General features: G+C 37.1%; 1 protein-coding gene across 6 annotated transcripts in view; it reads left to right on the forward strand.

The window, feature by feature from the left end:
- The window catches only part of GPC5 (glypican 5), a 1,274,636-nt gene that overhangs the window by 247,321 nt on the left and 1,007,750 nt on the right, over window positions 1-19,565 (forward strand). For all 6 annotated transcript variants that reach the window (XR_011528200.1, XM_070579052.1, XM_070579056.1 and 3 more), the window contains exon 4: window positions 15,174-15,307. Coding sequence is in view for 5 of the 6 variants with exons in the window: in XM_070579052.1 (XP_070435153.1) it covers window positions 15,174-15,307 (134 nt within the window). In the remaining variant the exon portion in view is untranslated. The remainder of the gene's footprint in view (window positions 1-15,173; window positions 15,308-19,565) is intronic.

The following is a 19,565-nucleotide window of genomic DNA, read 5'->3' on the forward strand; positions in this document are numbered from 1 at the left end:
AATTTCCCATCTCCCCTATTGCCCCATCCCATCTATAGGGTCACGAGAATAACATTTGGAAAACTCAGTTGTAACCTCATTTTCTCAGGATATAATGCCCTTCAGTGGTAGACTGGACAAGTGTCTTTCATATGGCTATCAAGTCCTTGTATGTCTGACTCCCAAACATCTCTCAATCCTATTCTCTCACCGGCAACTCCCCTCTGTTCTTGTCTGTCCCTGAGTTCTTTTACAGATTTTTACCCAACAGTCCAATTTCTTGAGACTCTATTGTACTGAAATAAAAGCACTAGTAGCATTCAATGACGTAGTACAAAGATGTTTATATTTGCAGCAACAGTCTAGCCACAATACTAGAAACAAATAAATATCCAACAATGGGGGAAAGTTGAATAAATTAGGATACAACCACACCATAAAGGATTAGGCAAGCATCATAGGTAATAAATTTAAGCTCTATCAATTGATGTGGAAGGATTTTTTTGTGATGTGATGAGATTGAGAAAATGAATAGAAACATAGTATGATCATATTTTTGTAAAGCATTCGATTTTTACATACACTATCTTTATGTTTATAAATACATATGTATATATACATATGTGTGAATATGTTTCGTGAAAAGTACATGGGCACATGAACATGGAGAAAAACAGAAAAGGATGCATATGGTTTGCTGCTCTTGATTATCTGGGAAAGAAAAGATGATCTTGGACGTAATAGGGAGAGTGGGAGTTAGAGAAGCAAGCAAAATAATATGAAAAATCTATGTCATTACAAAAAAGATAGAGGGACCAACCTGGTGGCGTAGTGGTCAAGTTCATGTGCTCTGCTTTGGTGGCCCAGGGTTCGTGAGTTTGGATCGTGGGTGTGGACCTACACACACTCATCAAGCCATGCTGTGGCAGCATCCCACAAAGAAAATAGAGGAAGATTGGCACAAATGTTAGCTCAGGGCCAATCTTCCTCACCAAAAAAAAAAAAAAAAAAAAACCAAAAACCAAAAAACCCAGCATTATGATATGATTCCATTCAGGACATATTATATGAGTGTGTGTATGTGTATGTATCTCTATGTACACATATATAAATGAGAAAATGTAAAACTGGCATTTGTATGTAGCTGTTGACTTCTGATTATCTTCATGAAATGTGACATTTTAGTGACAAAAGAACGTTTTTCAGAGATGTATACAAGATAATTCTAATTATCTTGTAAAACAGAAAACAAAGAATAAAATGTACATACATGTGTATATCTGCTTGTACATGTTTGTAAAGTTGAGAAGAATGCCATAGAAGATTAGGACTCAGCCAATTTGCTTTCCCTTCTCTGGAGGTACCCACCATTAGGAACTGGTTGTGTATTCTTGCAGACCTTTAAAAGTCATTTAATTTGCATAAATGAACGTAACAATAGAAATATGTGGTATTTTAATTTGAATACCATAAATATCTTGCTTTACTTCCTTTTCAAATTAGTTTTTTACTCATAATGTATTGTGATATTTTCCTTTAAACTATTACATACCATTCCAGATTATAATACACCATGATTATGCAGTCATTAAGGAATGATGGACATTCATTTCTAATTTTTCATTATTAGGAATAAGTGATTCATTCAGCCTCCTTGTATACGCCTCCTCGTTCTTAAGAGTGGTTGTTTCTTTAGGTGAAATATAGTTAAGTAGAATTGCTGGCTGGTAGAGACTATGCACTTAAAAAATTAATAAAAACAGCCAGGTCCCTCCTGCCGACAGTGGATGCACCCATTGACACTCACGCTAGTACTGTAGGAGAGCATCTCCATCTCCACCCCTTTGCCAATATTTGATACTCTCCATCTTTTAAATGTCTTCCAGTTGATTGGATGAAAATGTATTTTAATTTCACAGATAAGTACTGAGATTAATCAACTTTTATGTGTTTTTTTGTCATTTATATTTCTTTCTGTGACCTCGGTATTCATATCCTTGTTCCATTTACTTTTTTCCACTGGGTCATTTGTATTTTCAACTATTCTGAATAATAAGCATTTGTCTATTAAATATGTTAAAATTATTTTCCCAGTCAGCTGTGTCTCTTTGAAGTACCTTTCTAACAATTTTATGACAATGCAATTTTCTGATCATGAGTGTTACATGGAATGTTCCTTATAGGTCAGTAGATATGAAAAATAAGGAAGGCAGAAAAATTTACAACTCCTTAGCATGGTAACAGGAAGACACTGTTATACTTGAATTCTCTGTGGAAGGGGGTATTTAAATATCCCTGGAATTGTATTTGACTATTTCTAACAATTTAGGTAGTTGAGAAGAAACATATTAATTCATTTGCATAGATATATACTAGCTTTGTTCTAAGTGGGTTGGGGGATGCATTGACAGCTATTAGGAACAACGGAAAACACAACCAAACAAAATACTTCTTCTGCTCTACTCTAAATACTGCAGGACAAATCCTATTGAGATGTGCCAAACAGGTGCCTGCAAAATTGACAAATAACTTCAAGTTGAGACATCAAGGGTGACAATTGTACAGGTGATTGTGGTGTGTGTGTGTGTGTGTGTGTGTGTGAGGAAGGCTGTCCCTGAGCTAACAACTGTTGCCAATCCTCCTGCTTTTGCTTGAGGAAGATTGTCAGTGAGCTAACATCTCATAGGTGATGTTTTAACTGAACCTTGAAAGATGGTAACATTTAGACAAGCAGAAAAGAAGAAAAGTACAAAGACTGAAAAGTACAGAGCAACTCTGGGGACTATGAGTAATACATTTTAGCTAAAGCACACAGTGTTTTAAGTGTAGCACTGGGAAGTCTCGAGGTTCCGCTATGAATTCACATGAAATGCTTTAGTTTGTGCTCATTAGGAAGTAGATGGAAGCATGGAAGGCTTTGGATCAGAGAAACAGTACGGTGGGAACTGTGCTTTAGGAAGATTAATCTGGAAGCCTGAGTTTTGGAAAGAAAGTCAGCAAGGAAGCTCTAGCATCTATTGAAGGAAGAGCTAATGAAAGCCTGTTCTAGGGTGATAGAATTTCCAATGCAGGGAGAAGTAAAAAAAGAAAGAGACCTGATGAAAGCAGAATAGCCCTTATTGACCATTTTTAAACTTCTAGCTGATGCCATTTCCAAAGCATCTTCAAACAGTTTCAGCTTTGAACAAGTGGGGACAATATAGTCATATTGATTTACTCTCCTTTTTAATTTTTATCTAATTATTATGCTTAAAAATATTTACTTTTACAATTTAGGATTCTTACTCCCTTTGATAAATGAAATGGTCGGGGTTTAATTTTATGTCTCTAGGGATATTACCTAGCCTTTCAATGTCCCCTATTTTTTTTTTTTTTTTTTAAAGATTGGCACCTGGGCTAACAACTGTTGCCAATCTTTCTTTTTGTTTTTTTGTTTTTTTTTTTTCTGCTTTATCTCCCCAACCCCCTGTACACAGTTGTACATCCTAGTTGCAGGTCCTTCTAGTTGTGGGATGTGGGATGCCGCCTCAACGTGACCTGACGAGTGGTGCCATGTCCGCGTCCAGGATCCGAACCCTGGGCTGCCGCAGCGGAGCACGCGAACTTAACCACTCAGCCCCGGGGCCGGCCCCTCAATGTCCCCTATTTTTAAACTTGATTTTGAGTTGCTTCTCTTTGCTTTCTTGTGGTTTCTCACCACCTCAATATTGAGGTTGCGCTTACTGGCTAGCCCTCTTCTCTTTGTGGCAGAGTCCAGTAGTTTGTAGAATATATGACTGTCTAACTCAAGGGGTTTAAATTGTCACAAAGCCCAATGATCATATGGGGAAAAATATGCTTTTTTCCCCATAGACCGTATTGAAAAACGTAACTGATTCAAGCTTTGCTTGGTATAACCAAGTTAATATCCCCTGTTTAGAATTCTATCCCATCCCGGCCCCTCGGCCTCAGGGTAGGATTCCCTTCATTTTTTCTTTCCACCAATGACTCAAGTTTTGTCTAAAACCTTCCCTGGTGCCCCTGGTTAGCCGTGATTTTCTCTGGGCTCCTATACAACTTATTGCTTATAACATTCTTTTGACACATAGCTTACACCCTGTCATAAATAAGATTGTTATTTATCAATTTGTTTCATTGTTGGAAATCCTACCTCCCTGGCTAGATTATAAACTCCTTGAAGACAAGACGTTAGAGACTTGGCAAAATGCATACTAGTTCTAGTTTTTATTGGTCTTATCAAGGATCTTTAACACTGTTAGAAGAGATCTGCATTTAGGGATTTTTACAAAAACCCCACAGCTGTACTGTGAATTAAGTATGTCCATTTTACCAATGTCAAAAGATGGATAGAGCTTATAGATGATTTGCCTAAAGTCAGATTGTTTTCTCCTAAGACCTGCATTGCCAATTGCTCTAGTAAGTCAGAATCCTGCTGACTGTCACCAGTGGTGTGGCCACTTTCCCAGATGCTCCAAGCTTCCATAACCCTCCAGCCACTCTCATGTCATTGAATATGTGTGATTTGATTACTGGGATCAACTCCAGTGAGTCTTTTTTCCCCCTTTGCATCAGTGACCATCAGGAGTCCAAGACTTGCACCATGCTTGAAATCTGTAATTCACATATCTCACATTATGGTCATCATTTCCTACTATTACAGCTCACTTACTTTTGTATTTCTAATCCAAAAATTATCTGTCTTGTGGAAATGTTCAACATATTTGCTCTCCTCCCCCATTTCTTTTTTTGCCCTTATTTCTCTCCTTAATCTACATTCTATGATCTAGCATCTCCAATGCACGTGAACGCAATTCTATCCAGCTATGGATAATTGCAGAAGGGAAGGACAGAAAGAGAAAGAATAATTGATTGCCTTGGTCAATTTTCAGTCTCTCCCTATTCCTGACTACAAGAAAGCTCAGTTAGGACAACATTAGTCCGCAATTCTGGGTTGATTTTCCTTTTCTCATTTGATTACACCGGCACTGCACTATCAGTCTGGTAGTTTTATGTAAAACTGGATTTTTATGAAGACTTCATGGGTCTAAACATTTGCCACTTTGGTCTACAAGTTGGATTTTTCTCTAAGAGTCCTGAACTAAATTATTTTAAATGGACCCATACAGTAAGTTTAATTAATGATTATTAATAGAATTGAAATACAGAAGCTCCCTCTGGTGGTTCAATTTACAGATGTACAAAAAAAGCAAAGCAGAATCGAGATCCTGCTCACAGTGGACCAAATACAAGATTGGAGAAATATTGTTCTGTTTCTCCCTGTCTTCCCTCTCCTCTTCCTTCTTTTTCTCTTTTAATTTTAAATATGAAATGAGTTAGAGTGGCAACCTTTATGATTATAACTACAGAAATCTATATGGAGAGGCAACTTCTGGAAAATTAAAAGGAAAGACAAAGAGAAGCAGGTATCCAAGACATTCTGGGCTCTTAGTAAACTCTTTTTTAAAAGCCTTCTTTACTCTTTGCTAACTACAGAGTGAACATATCTCTAGCCCTTGCAAAGTGTAGACAGTAGGTGTTTTCTCCCTTCTTCAGCTTTAACATTGTTTTATTTGCTTTTTCCCAGGAACTGAGCACCTTGTGCAAATTTAGAGTTCTCCTTATGGATAACTTATATTTAAAGACAGTGCTTTATAGAACCTTAATAATTTATAACTTACTATAAATATTCCTTGTTGCAATATTAGAATGTACTAGTGTTTTAAAAGTGGTATTATGATTGTAACTTTTGTATCATTTCTGTAGCTGGGTTCTGGAATTATTTGTACCTTGGACTTCTAAGTACTATGTATAGTATTTGTTATTTTGATTGTTTGTTTGTTTTTTTGAGGAAGATTAGCCCTGAGCTAACTGCTGCCAATCCTCCTCTTTTTGCTGAGGAAGACTGGCCCTGAGCTAACATCCATGCCGATCTTCCTCCACTTTTTATATGTGGGATGCCTACCACAGCATGGCTTGCCAAGCCGTGCCATGTCTGCACCTGGGATCCGAACTGGCGAACCCAGGGCTGCCGAAGCGGAATGTGCTCACTTTACCGCTGCGCCACCAGGCCGGCCCCCATGTATAGTATTTGAATGGTGATTGTTCCATAGTTTGAGGGTGTGATATTCTGTAATCACTTATTTTTTCACTTTTTTTAATACAAACTTAGCAAAAACTTTCATAATAATATACTATCACCATGCGATCATTCTAATCATCATGAAGTTGATTTTTCTTACCAAAAGTAACTTTGGATGGGAAAACATTTGGCTTACAAACAGAAATCATCAGGAAAATAGGATATATTTTATAAATAGCTCCTTTAATTTTGCTGAACTTCATCTCCTGTCATATAATTTTATTATATTATTAATTTTACTTAGCTAATATTGTTTAATTATTTTGTCTAATTAATTTTATTTAAAAGTTTATCAATATTCGTTCAGCATGTTTTTGTACTTTCATTGAGGTATAAGTTGCATTATATTGAAAAATATCCTAGGACCATGTTTTAGATGGAATCTACCTGATTCAAAGGTTGAGTTCATAAATTATATTATGATGTAGGGGGACACTATGGTATGTATCTATACGATGAAAAGATGTATACCTCTTCAGTTAAAATACAATGACATATGAAGCAAATTAATATTCTTTATACTTTAAAAGAAATAAGGTTTCTATTTTGTTTTTGAGTTTTATGTATCTGCTTTTCCCTTTTATTATTTACACGTAATTACAATGACTTAACTACATGTATCACAGCAGAATTAAGCTACAATAAAAGCTATTTATGATGTTAACAACAATTTGTGTGATCCTTAAATGATATGCTGTTTAATCAAGCCTGCTTTTGCATTGTATTAGTCAGGCTCCTCCAGAGAAACGGAACTAATAGGATATATATATATGAAGAGATTTATTATGAGGAATTGGCTCATGAGATTATGGAGTCTGAGAAGTCACATGATCTGCTGTCTGCAAACTGGAGACCCAGGAAAGCTGGTGGTGTAATTCAGTTCGAGTCTGAAGGCCTGAGAACCAGGGCAAGAGAAGATGAGATGACAGGCCCAGTTCAAGCAGTGAGGCAGGATGGGGGGCTGGGGGGGGGGGGTGTCTTTTGCTCTGTTCAGGCCCTCCGTAGATTGGATGATGCTTGCTCACGTTGAAGAGGGCAATCTACTGAGTCCACTGACAGATTAAATGCTAATCTCATCTGGAAATACCCTCACAGACACACTCAGACACAATGTTTAATCTGAGCACCCTGTCAAGGTGACACATAAATTAACCATCACAGGTGTTCAGTGTGCAGTTATAATACCATAATTAAAACCAATATCGATCAATTACCTCCTAGGTGTAAAGCACAGAAGAAGATGATATTAAACTTTTGATAACTTTTAGAAGTTATTTCCAATACCAGAATAATACTTATTCACTAAAATATTCTGAAGTGCAGTTTAAAAAAATAAATGTGGATTAAAAAGGTTTTGATTTGATATCAGACTGGATATCAGATGAAACTACAGATCAGTAGGAATATGAAAATTGTATTTATTTATGTATTTGTTTATTTTTGTGAGGAAGATTGTCGCTGAGCTAACATCTGGGCCAAGCTTTCTCTATTTTATGTGGGATGCGACCACAAGGTGGCTTGAGGAGAGGTGCTAGGTAGGCACCCAGGATCCAAACCTGCGAACCCCAGGCCACTGATGAGGAGTGTGTGAACCTAACCACTACACCACTGGGCGGCCCCAAAAAGCATTGTTATATTAAAAACAAATATAATTTTTTTGGAGAAAATATTAAGAATCCATAAATTTAAGAACATGTAACATGTTAATTTTGACATTTATAGTGAAATCTGACCTGACTTTTCTTTTCCGATTCTATTAATCAGGTATTTTATCAGACCAAAATTATTTTGTTGTGGTAGTTTGTAGATCAGGAAGTTACTGACTATTCTTTTTTGTGATGTTGTCTGGACTGTTGTGAAAGAGGAAAATCTTACATTACTATCTCACAAAATTGGATCTTGGAGGGTGTGTATCATGGGAGGACGTTTCATAAATCAATTATTCTGGTTTTCCTCCCAAAGCCAGGTCAGAAGTCAAGTTGTCTAGTATCCTTATAATTCCTCCTTTCTCCTCACCTTTGTTAATTCCCTGGAATCTTAAAGGGAATAACTGCCACATTTCCTCTCATCCACTTCCACGTCCATAGGGGAAATGGGATTCTCCTGTCTCTTCGTATATCTAAATCATTTTCAATTTAAATTATTTTATTCATGTAGGACACTTAGGCACAGTTCTTATATAATGTGAATCCCTCACAGTAAGTAGGAAGATATGAATAGTAAGACCACTAAAAAGCATAAAGAAGAACTATTGACTTAATAATGGATAGACTTCTTCCAGTAACTAGATGCGATCTTAGCAAAGTTATTTTCCTGCTTTGGGCTTTAGTTTTCTCCTTTGTAGATTAAGGTTAGATGTCTTCTATATGACTTCCAGCTCTATTAGTCTAAAGTCCTTCCACTTTCCCTCCCTCCATCCCTTTCTTCCTTCACCTCGCTCCCTCGCTTCCTTCCGTCTTCTTTCTCCCCTTTTCTCCCTTTCTCCCTTCCTTCTCCTCTCCATCCTTCCCAGTTCCTCTTCCTTCTCCTCTTTTTTTAAAAAAATTTTTTTTGGTATATTATCTGTGTTCTTTTTCTCCTGCCCCTGTAAGATTTTCCTTCTGACTTTCTTTACATTCTACATACATTTTGTAATTTCAGCCATTTTCATGGCTTTAACTATTGGCTCTGTGTAAGTGATTCTAATCATTAACCTTATCTCCAATTCATCATTTAGAACTACCTTTAGAATTAGCTCCAAATCAAAATTCTAAATGAGAATTTATCTCTTGTCCTATGGAACAGATAAACCAAAAAAATAAACTACCACCTAACTTCCACGTATCAAATATTGGCTCTTCATTCATCCTGGTTACCAGATTCAAAATTGCGAACAACTTTAGTTCTCCTTCTTTTTTGCCTCTTATAGTGAATCAACCAGTAGCCAAATCCCATTCATTCCACCCATAAAAGAGCATTCCCTTTCCCTTTCTCTCTGATTTCACGGGTTCTTATTGAGTTTATTCTAATATTGTCTTGCCTTGCCTATGGGAAATGTCTTCTTGTCTACCAGATCTTCCTAAAACCAGGCTTTGGTAATGCTATTCCTTTGCTTGCCAATTATGAATATATTACCATAGTCTGCAAAATGACGTCCAAACCTCACGATCCTGACACTTAAGCCCCTTCCCCCCGTGATGTAATCTGGATCAACCTACTTTTCTAAGTTCTCCTTGGAATAAAGCTGAGGTCATGGATTTCATCTATGTCTGGAAGAGTTAGCTTATTCTGATTTGTTGTAACTGATTTTACTCCTAACACCAGCCAGCTCTTTTGGAAATTGCTTCTGAGAATCATAGGGAACTGGACAAGAAAAATTAAACTGAAATTTGCTGTTATAACTGCAAAAATTGCAAATGGTATGTTTCCTCCAGATAGTTTAAAAGTAGCTTTTAACTAATGGAGCAAAGCACATTTGACCCAAAACTACTTGGTTTCTTATTTTGTCCTGTTATTGTTGTTGTTATTATTTTCAAGCCTGTTTGCAGAGCTATTCCTTATGTCATTTATTTTAATCACTGCTCATTTTAACACCAAGCATCCTAGATGTGGCCTGAAGAAAATCAGTCGGTCACCCGTTACCTACAGGGTGATGTAGTGTCCGTATTTACCTCATCCTCTGAACAAGATTGGTTAATAAACACTCATAGTGCTTCCACATTCCTTGCTTTTCAATTGGTAATATTCTAAACATTTTTCTCTTCTATTTTATTATTAGTAAACATTTTAAAAGACCATTGCAAAAGAAATGGAAGCTCTGCTTATGGGAGTCAAATGAAAATGAACAATTTAACTTGTTCTTTATGAGGCTTTTTGAGATTATTTGACGATTTTAATAGGCCTGAGTGCAAAGAGAGAGGGAAGCTCGAAGAGAAGTTTATACTTCTGTATGTAGTATCTAGATTACAGTGAGAATGGGGGAAGTCAGCTAAGTGTCAAGGAGTTGTTGAAACAAATACTTGATCATAGTGAGAGAAGTGATAAGGGTCATTTCAAGGTGAGACAGGTACCTGAAAATCAGTGGGAAGCCAGAGCCAGAGATGGAACTAAAGCAGGAGTAGTAAGCATCAGGGAGCAAAACAATTTTTTTGAGACACTTCAGACTGATTGCAAGGGAGAACGGTAGAGACCAGTGAGGAGAATGAGGAGGAAATTGCAGCATAAGTCAAAGATGAAAAATTGTCAAAGTGTGAGGGTTTTTTCAATAGCAAGAAGGTGCTACTATTGAAATGTGCCACTCAAATCAGCTCACCTCAGGGGAGCTAGGTGACAGGCTAATGTGCTGGTAACGGATGGTTTTCCTTTCCCTTTCAATAATGTGTGAAGTTGAGCCCCTGACAGGGAGTCAACAGACACTGAAGGGCTTTGAAATGTATCTGTGTTTATTGGAATCTGCTTTACATGCTTGTGTCTTTGGATACAATCAAATAAAACTTATAAGTCTATAGCTTTTACATTTCTTTTGTATTTGTAAAAAAAAATGCAAAGATAATAATAGGAATAAAGGTCTCATGAGGCTGGTATTTTCAGCTCTCCATCTGCCTTCCTAGGACACATGTCCAATAGCAGATATAGTCTTAGGTCCAACATGGTAGAGACAGGGTGAGAAAAGATTTCCCTTAACTCATAGCTACAAAGTGGTTTTATTTCTCAAGTTTTAAGGATGAGAAAACTGAGATTCATAGAAATCTGTAATCTGCCTAGATCCCTATGTCTCGTCACATTGGATCATGATTGTGGAGTCTGTTTCCCTTTTGCTGTTCTCCTTTATTTCATAACATTCTATAGTATTGCTAAACAATGTTACTCGACATTTCCATCATCAACTGAAGTCATCTTCCCTTGGTTCTTGTTACTAGAAGTTGTTGATAATGAAAATAGTTTCCTCCTTTTTTATGAATATTTTCACACCTTGCTAATATATTTACACTCTACTATCACTATTTTTTCAGCTTCGATGATTGGAAATTCACTGTGAGCCTTTTAACACCTTGGCCTTGCACTTCCTAACTTCTCACTTTCAAGTGTCTGCCAGGCCTTGTTGATTGTTTTTCAAAATAGGCTTTATTTTTCGGAGCAGTTTTAGGTTCACATCAAAATTGAGTGGAAGGTTCAGAGATTTCTCATACACCCCTGCCCCTACACGTGCATAACTACCCCATTACCAACCAGAGTGGGACGTTTGTACATTTGATGAACCTACATGACACAGCATTATTACCCAAAGTTTATGGCTTACAGTGCAGTTGACTCTTGGTGTTGTATATTCTATGGTTTGGGCAAATTTATAGTGACATGTATCCACCATTATAGTATCATACAGAGTAGTTTCATTGCCCTAAAAATCCTCTGTGCTCTGCCTCTCTAGCCTTCCTTCCTTCCTAATCTCTGGAAACGACTGATCATTTTACTGCTTCCATAGTTTTGCCTTTTTTGGAATGTGATATAATTGGAATCATACAGTTTGTGGCCTTTTCAGATTGGCTTCTTTCACTTAGTAATATGCATTTAAGTTTCCTTTAGGCCTTTCCTGGTTTAGTAGCTCATTTCTGTTTAGTGCTGAATAATATGCCATTCTCTGAATGTACTACAATTTTATCTATTCACCTACTAAAAGGCATCTCAATGCTTCCAAGTTTTGACAATTATGAATAAAGCTGCTATAAACATCCATGTGCCGGTTTTTGTGTGGACATAAGTTTTCAACTTCTCTGGAGATTTTTAGTTTTGTAAGAAACCTCCAAACTGTCTTCCAAAGCGTCTGTACCATTCTGCATTCCCACCAGCAATGAATGAGAATTCTTGTTGCTGTACATGCTGCACAGCATGTGGGGCTGTCAGTGTTCTGCATTTGGCCTTCTTGATTGTACTTCTGTTTATAATTCATGAGTCCTTCTCTCTGTGGACAGTCACTACTATAGTTCAGAATAAAATCTTCTTTTCTCAGGACAGCTTCAGGAATTTATTAACAGTTTACCTGCCTTTAGTAGGTCTCTTCTCTCCCTCAACTCATTCAAGGCTGCCAGATTCATTTGCTAAATCTCATCTCTGGTATTTTACTTTTCCACTCAACAGCCATCAGAGGCTTTTGTCTAGTAAATCAAACTTAACCTGGCATTTAGAACCCTCCAAGATCTCTCTCCAACCTACCCTTCAAACATAATTTCCTTTTACTGTTGCCCTTCATGACCCCTTCTTTCCAGGCAAACCAAATTTTTATCCATTTTCTATGTCAGCCTTGTGTTTTCTTGCACCTCTCTCTCCCAGGTTTTTCCCTCTGCCTTTCATCATTATTCTTTGTTCTGACAACATTATATATCTAATCAGTCTCCATGCTACTGTCTCTCCCTCCTGGCCACCTCTTACATCTGCTTCTTCCTTTTCATCACTTCTGCCACTGGCTTTGGGCCCCAGCATTTCTCTAGTGCTCCACTGAAAGAACTTCTTTCATCTCCCTGTCTGTGTACTGCTGTCAAGATGATTTTTCTTCCATGGAAATCTAAAACTACCTTGCCTTCACTTAGAACCTCTTGCGTGCTCTCCATTTGCTGGAGCAAGTTCTTTAACTCGTTATCCAAGTCATATGATGGCATTTTTATGTCTTACCTCTTGCTACACCACTTTCTTTCACTATGTACTTTTCATTCTAGGTAAACATGTTAAGTTGTTGTACATCTCTTTGCTTTTCTACTCTCTCCTGGAATTTTTCCTCTGCTTTGTTCTGAACTTCTGGTTCATCCTTTTGCCTGCTGTTTAGATATGACCTCTTGAAGCTCTCTCTTCCCTGAGCACCCCAAATAGAGTTAATCTGTCCATCTTCTAGTGTTACAGTGTTGCTTACTTCTACCTATTTCTATGGTTGCTCTTGTCCTGTGGTATTACAATTGTTATTTTACATGTCTGATTTCCATCTGAACTGTGTGCGCAGGACACTCCTTATTCGTGTTTCTATCTCTAGCATCTAACAGAATGGGGGTGCAATAAATATCGGTATATTTATAATTTGGTTGAATTGAAATAAACCTCAACATATTCAGGCCCACAGATGCTCCAAGTCTCATCCCAATGGAGCAGACTTTCCCATAGTGGTCTTTCCTGATTTCTTTCTTCACCCATCATCCCAATGGAAATGACATCCCCTTCCTCTAGATGCCCATAATGCCTTGGGAGTCCCATGTTTTTTTGTTTTGTTTTGTTTGGTGAGGAAGATTTGCCCTGAGCTACTGTCTGTGCAGCTTTCCTCTATTTTATATGTGGGATGCTGCAACAGCATGGCTTGATGAGTCGTATGTGGGTCTGCACCCAGGATCTGAACCTGTGAACCCTGCACCACCAAAGTTGAGTGCGTGAACTTAACCAATATGCCACCAGGCCAACCCCTCAGCACCACTTTTTTTGACACACACAACTTGCATTTTGATGTTTGGGAGGAATTGTTTTTCTAAATTGTCAGCTCTTTTCAGGCAAAATTCAGTTTCTCATCTTTTATCTCTTATAATGTCTAGTACATGATCTTTGAAAATATTAGAAGCAAAATAATTATGAGTTAGATAAACGAAATGATGCATAACTCCTGTAATGTTCATTGCATGGAAAGTCAAAGAAATTTAGAACTTTAAGGGAACTTTGGAATAATTTTACTTCTTCATCTTACGTATAAAAGAATCAAGATGAGAGAAGTTCTGCCACTGCTTTTAGGATCTCAGTGCTTAAGGAGGCAAAATTAGGACAAGAGCCAAATGTCCTGAATCCCAGGCAATGCTTTTATATATTTTCAATTATATTGCTCTGCCTCTTTAAGTGTATAAGGTATCATATAAGTCTTTTTTTTTTTTTTTTTTTTTTGGTGAGGAAGATTGGCCCTGAGCTAACATCTGTGCCAATCTTCCTCTGTTTTGTATGTGGGAAGCTGCCACAGCATGGCCTGATGAGCACAGTGTGCCAACTTAACCACTATGATGTTTTACATGGTAATGTGTCTAATCAATTACTTAAATTTAATGATAGTTATGTAAATTTTACAAAGATCTTTGCTACATAAGTATTTTAAAAAAATTAGGTGGCAGATGTTAGCTAAGGGCTAACCATCCTCAAAAAAAAAACAATGAATTTTCCATTTGGATAAATTATATTTTTATTTTTAATTCATTTTTTAAATTTATTGTTTTTCCTTTGTTTACTTATTTTTTTGAGGAAGCTTAGCCCTGAGCTAATGCTAACATCTGCTGCCAATCTTCTTTTTGCTGAGGAAGATTGGCCCTGAGCTAACATCTGTGCCAGTCTTCCTCTATTTTATATGTGGGATGCCACCACAGCATGGCTTGATAAGTGGTGTGTAGGTCCACACCTGGGATCTGAACAGACCAATCCTGGGCTGCTGAAGCGGAGAGCACGAACTTAACCGCTGTGCCACGGGGCCACCCCAAATTATTTTTTTTAAAAAAAGACTATCATAACCCTCAAAATCAAACCAAATTGAGGAATAAAATATGGAAATATTACAAAATGAGATCTTTATATATACATATTCATTATTATTTCTAAGAAAGGACCTTAAGAAGGAAACAACACTTAGAGCTCATTTAGAAACTGACTGCATATTCAATAGCAAATTATTTTATTTTAAAAATCAGTACAAGTATGTGATTAGTCATACATATAAATGTAAACCATAAATAATATCTCTTTGGTTAAATAGTCTTATTTATACAAGTAGTCTGGTTTATTAATATAGTTCTCTGATTTTGCATATATATTTTTATTCATATATTGTGCACATGTATACATGCAAATATATAAATGTGCCTAGCATCAATTTATCATGGTTCATGATATACAAGAACAGATAATTTGATTCCCCCTGTTTGAAAAATTGACAAACATTTTATGTCTTAAAGGTTAATATTGAAGTATAAATAAATAAGAACAGGTCATTGTTTGGGCTCTAGCAAACACTATCTTCTCAGAAAGCCTTGAGAATGGTTTCTAACTGTCTTTTAATATTTTGATTTAAAAGGTAAATAAGATTTGTGGCCGTCCAATCAGATCACCCACACAAAGCCCCCGCTGTTCTTTTGATGGGATCAAAGAGAAGCATGGAATGAAGATCTCTGCAAGAAATGGTGAAGAGACACTTGCCAACAGAAGAAAGTAAGACATTTGTTTTACAACCAGAAAGAGAAAAGAAAGTAAGCCATTAATTTTACAACAGAATAGAATGCATTCAATTACGTAGAACAATATACACTATTGAAGAAAAAAAGATCAACTTTAATTACTTTTAAAATTCAGTGGTTCCTCCTATTCAGTTAATTAGGAAGATGGGTTCAACTTGTGAGACCAATACAAATTTCTGTGATGAGACATTTTCTGTAATACAATATGGCAGGCCCCTAGGCACATATGGTCATTGTGCACTTCAAATGTGGCTGGTGTACAATGTTGTATAGCAGATCTCTGGGACTTGTTCATGTTGCTTACTGAAACTTTATGCCCATTGATTAGTAACTCCTCATCCGCCTCTTCTTATGGTCAATGATACTGTAGTGTACACTTCAAAATTTGTTAAGAGAGTAGATCTCATGGTGAGTGTTCTTGTTGTTACCGAACCAGGTTTGTTTTTGCCCACCGCCCAGAAAGCCAAACACCGAGACGATGAGATTGCAGCAGAGAGAGAGTTTACTCACAAGGCAGCCACGTGAGGAATCGAGAGCAGGAGCCTCAAATTCACTTCCCTGAAAATAGAGACTCAGGGATATTTATGGGACAGGGGGCAAGGTGGTCTGAAATGTGGAGACAGATGACTGGAGGTGAGGAGAGGTGAGGTAATTGATGATCTGAGCAAGCGTAGTCAAACTTCTTGCCTCTTTGTAGTACCCATGCTCACAAAATTGTGGCGTTAGCATGATCTGAGAGTGGAGTTTTTAGCCTCTTGATGTCAAAAGGTCACCTATTGGACATCTACGTGGGCCCAGTTGATAAGCTGGTGGTCTCAACTAGCCTGAAGTGGACAAGGAGCTCTAACTCCTGAAAAACAGCTCGCGCACCCATTACCGTGGTGACCCAGGCTGCAGGGAGATGTTCTCTCTAGGAGCCTAGTGGGAATCAGAGAACATATTGCCTAAGCAGCACAGTTAACAATGGATGGGCTAAACAGCTGAAAGCTATAATCCGTAATTGCAAAAGGGAAAAAAATTTTAGTTCCCAGCTACTTAATCATCAATGGTTAACTCTCTGCCTGTTTCATTACCGCAATAAAATAAAAAATTTTTTAAAATGTGGCTAGTGTGATTGAGGGTTTAATTTTTAATTTTATTTCATTTTAATTAACTTTAGTCTAAATTCCACTTGTAGCTGGTGGCTGGTGGCTACTGTATTGGGCTATGCAAGGCAGAAAGAGTATTCATTTTTTTTTTTTTTTGTCAGGCTTAGAATAGCTCAATAAATCTTTAATATTTCTAATTGCAAGTGTACAGAAATTGCACAGCCACACAGTCTTAGAACACCAAAGACTTTCTCTGTACATTATTACATAGTTAAAAGTCACAGCTGGAGGGTTGTAAATGATGTAATGAGTATTACTGAATGTTAAGCATCTGTTTAAAAAAATGGTTGGATAAATGGAAGTTTCTATACCTTTTATCTGGAATGCTGCAAATGGCTGTTGATTCAAAATGATAAGCATTGAGTGGCTTGCTTCTATAACTCATATTTCTACCATTATGCCCATAATTATTTCACGTGTTAAATTAAAGACTTCATCAATGCCCCTTTGCTTGATAATTGGCGGTTGAACTGAAAAACTCTTAAAATTGGAGGAAATTAGTATTTTATTTATTTTTGTTTTCAGTTGACAAGTGTATGTCCCAGCAAATACTAGATTCTCAGTGGGTGTTTTTGAATTGAAGTGAAATTGAGAATTCTATATTCATTTATTAATTCAAACAATTATGTCTGATAATACCTTACGGAGAATTCATTATTTTACATAGCTTTACTCTCTATAATGTAAAATCTGTTTCTTTTTTTGAGGGACAGTGCTCCTAATTGCCTCATTCTCTCCTCAGATGGGCTATAATTTAGGATAAAGATCTGGGCTATTGCTAGCTATTTGCCGCAGCTCAAAAGAATTAGCACTTTGTTTGCATATAAAGTAGCTGTTCTTTTTTTCTCTAAACATCCGTAGTGATCAGCAGTCATTTCTTGCATTTGAGAAATCAGTATGCTTTGGCTAGCCTCTGGCATATAGTGTATAGTGGTTCTTTTTTTCTTTATTGAGGTCATATTGGCTTATAACATTGTGTAAATTGAAGGTGTACATTATTATGTATCACTTTCTGTATAGACTGCATTGTGTTCACCACCAATAGTCTAGTGTTTGTCGGTCACCATACATATATACCCTTTACCCTTTTTGCCCTGCCCCCACCTCCTTGCCCTCTGATAAGCACTAATCTGTACTCAATATCCATGTGTTTGTTTATCACATATGAGTGAAATCATACAGTGTATGTCTTTGTCTGGCTTATTTCACTTAGCGTAATACCCTTAAGGTCCATCCATGTTGTCGCAAATGGCACAACTTTATCTTTTGTTATGGATGAGTAGTAATCCATTGTGTGTATATATATATATATGTACACCACATGTTTATCCATTCATCTGTTGATGGGCACATGGGTTGCTTCTACATCTTGGCTATTGTGAATAATGCTGCGATGGACAGAGGGATGCATGCATCTCTTTGAATTGCTATTTTCATGTTCTTTGGATAAATACCCAGTAGTGGGATAGCTGGATCATATAGTATTTCTATTTTTAATTTTTTGAGAAATCTCCATACCATTTTCCATAGTGACTGCACCAGTTTGCATTCCCACCAGCAGTGTATGAGAGTTCCCTTTTCTCTACATCCTCTCCAACATTTTTCATTTCTTGTTTGTTAATTATAGCCATTTTAATAGATATAAGGTAATATTTCATTATAGTTTTGATTTGTATTTCCCCAATGATTAGTGATGTTGAACATCTTTTCATGTGCCTGTTGGCAACCTTTATGTCTTCTTTGGAAAAATGTCTGTTAGTACCCTCTGTGCATTTCTTTCTTTCTTTCTTTCTTTTTTTGGTGAAGAAGATTGGCCCTGAGCTAACATCTGTGCCAATCTTCCTCTATTTTGCATGTGGGATGCTGCCACAGCATGGCTTGATGAGCAATGTGAAGCTCTGTGCCCAGGATCTGAATCTGTGAACCCCAGGCTGCTGAAGCAGAGCATGTGACCTTAACCATTACATCACTGGGCTGGCTCCCTCTGCTCATTTTTTGATTGGATTGTTCTTTTATTGTTGTTGACTTATATGAGTTCTTTATATATTCTGGAAATTAACCCCTTCTCAGATAAATGACTTGCAAATGTTTTCTTCCAGTTGGTGGGTTGTCTTTTCATTTTGTTGATGATTTCCTTTGCCTTGCGGAAGCTTTTTAGTCTGATATGGTCCCATTTGTTAGTTTTTTCTTTTGTTTCCCTTCTCTGAGTGGAAACAGTATTCAAAAACATACTGCTAAGACCGATGTCAAAGAGTGTACTGCCTATATTTCTTCTAGAAATTTTATGGTTTCAAGTCTTACATTTAAGTCTTTAATCCATTTTTGTGTGTATGTGAGGAAGATTGACTCACTGAGCTAATATCTGTGACAATCTTCCTCTATTTTATGTAGGATGCCATTGCAGCACGGCTTGATGAGTGGTGCTAGGTCTGCGCCCGGTATCCAAACCTGTGAACTCTGGCCACCAAAGCAGAGTGCACAAACTTAACCACTATGCCATCTGGCCAGCCCCACTAATCCATTTCAAGTTAATTTTTGTGTGTGGTGTAAGATGATGGTCTACTTTTATTCTTTTCCACATGACTGTCCAGTTTTCCCAACGTCATTTGTTGAAGAGACTTTCCTTTCTCCATTGTATGTCCTTGCCTCCTTTGTTGAAGATTGGCTGTCCATAGATGTGTGGTTTTGTTTCTGGACCCTCAATTCTGTTCCATTGATCTGTGTGCCTCTTATTCTGCCAGTACCATGTTGTTTTGATTACAATAGTTTTGTAGTATATTTTGAAGTCAGTGATTGTGATACTTCCAGCTTTGTTCTTTTTTCTCAGGAGTGTTATGGCCATTTGGGGTCTTTTGCTGTTTCATATAAATTTTAGGATTCTTCGTTCTATTTCCATGGAGAATGTCATTGGGATTCTGATTGGCATTGCATTAAATCTGTAGATTTCTTTAGGTAAAATCGACATTTTAACTGTGTTTATTCTTCCAATCCATGAGCATGGAATATCTTTCTACTTCTTTATGTCTTCTTTCATTTCTTTCAATAATTTCTTGTAGTTTTCAGTGTATAGGTCTTTCACCTCTG

Source organism: Equus przewalskii, chromosome 16 (genome assembly GCF_037783145.1).
Source record: "Equus przewalskii isolate Varuska chromosome 16, EquPr2, whole genome shotgun sequence".
Taxonomy (NCBI): domain Eukaryota; kingdom Metazoa; phylum Chordata; class Mammalia; order Perissodactyla; family Equidae; genus Equus; species Equus przewalskii.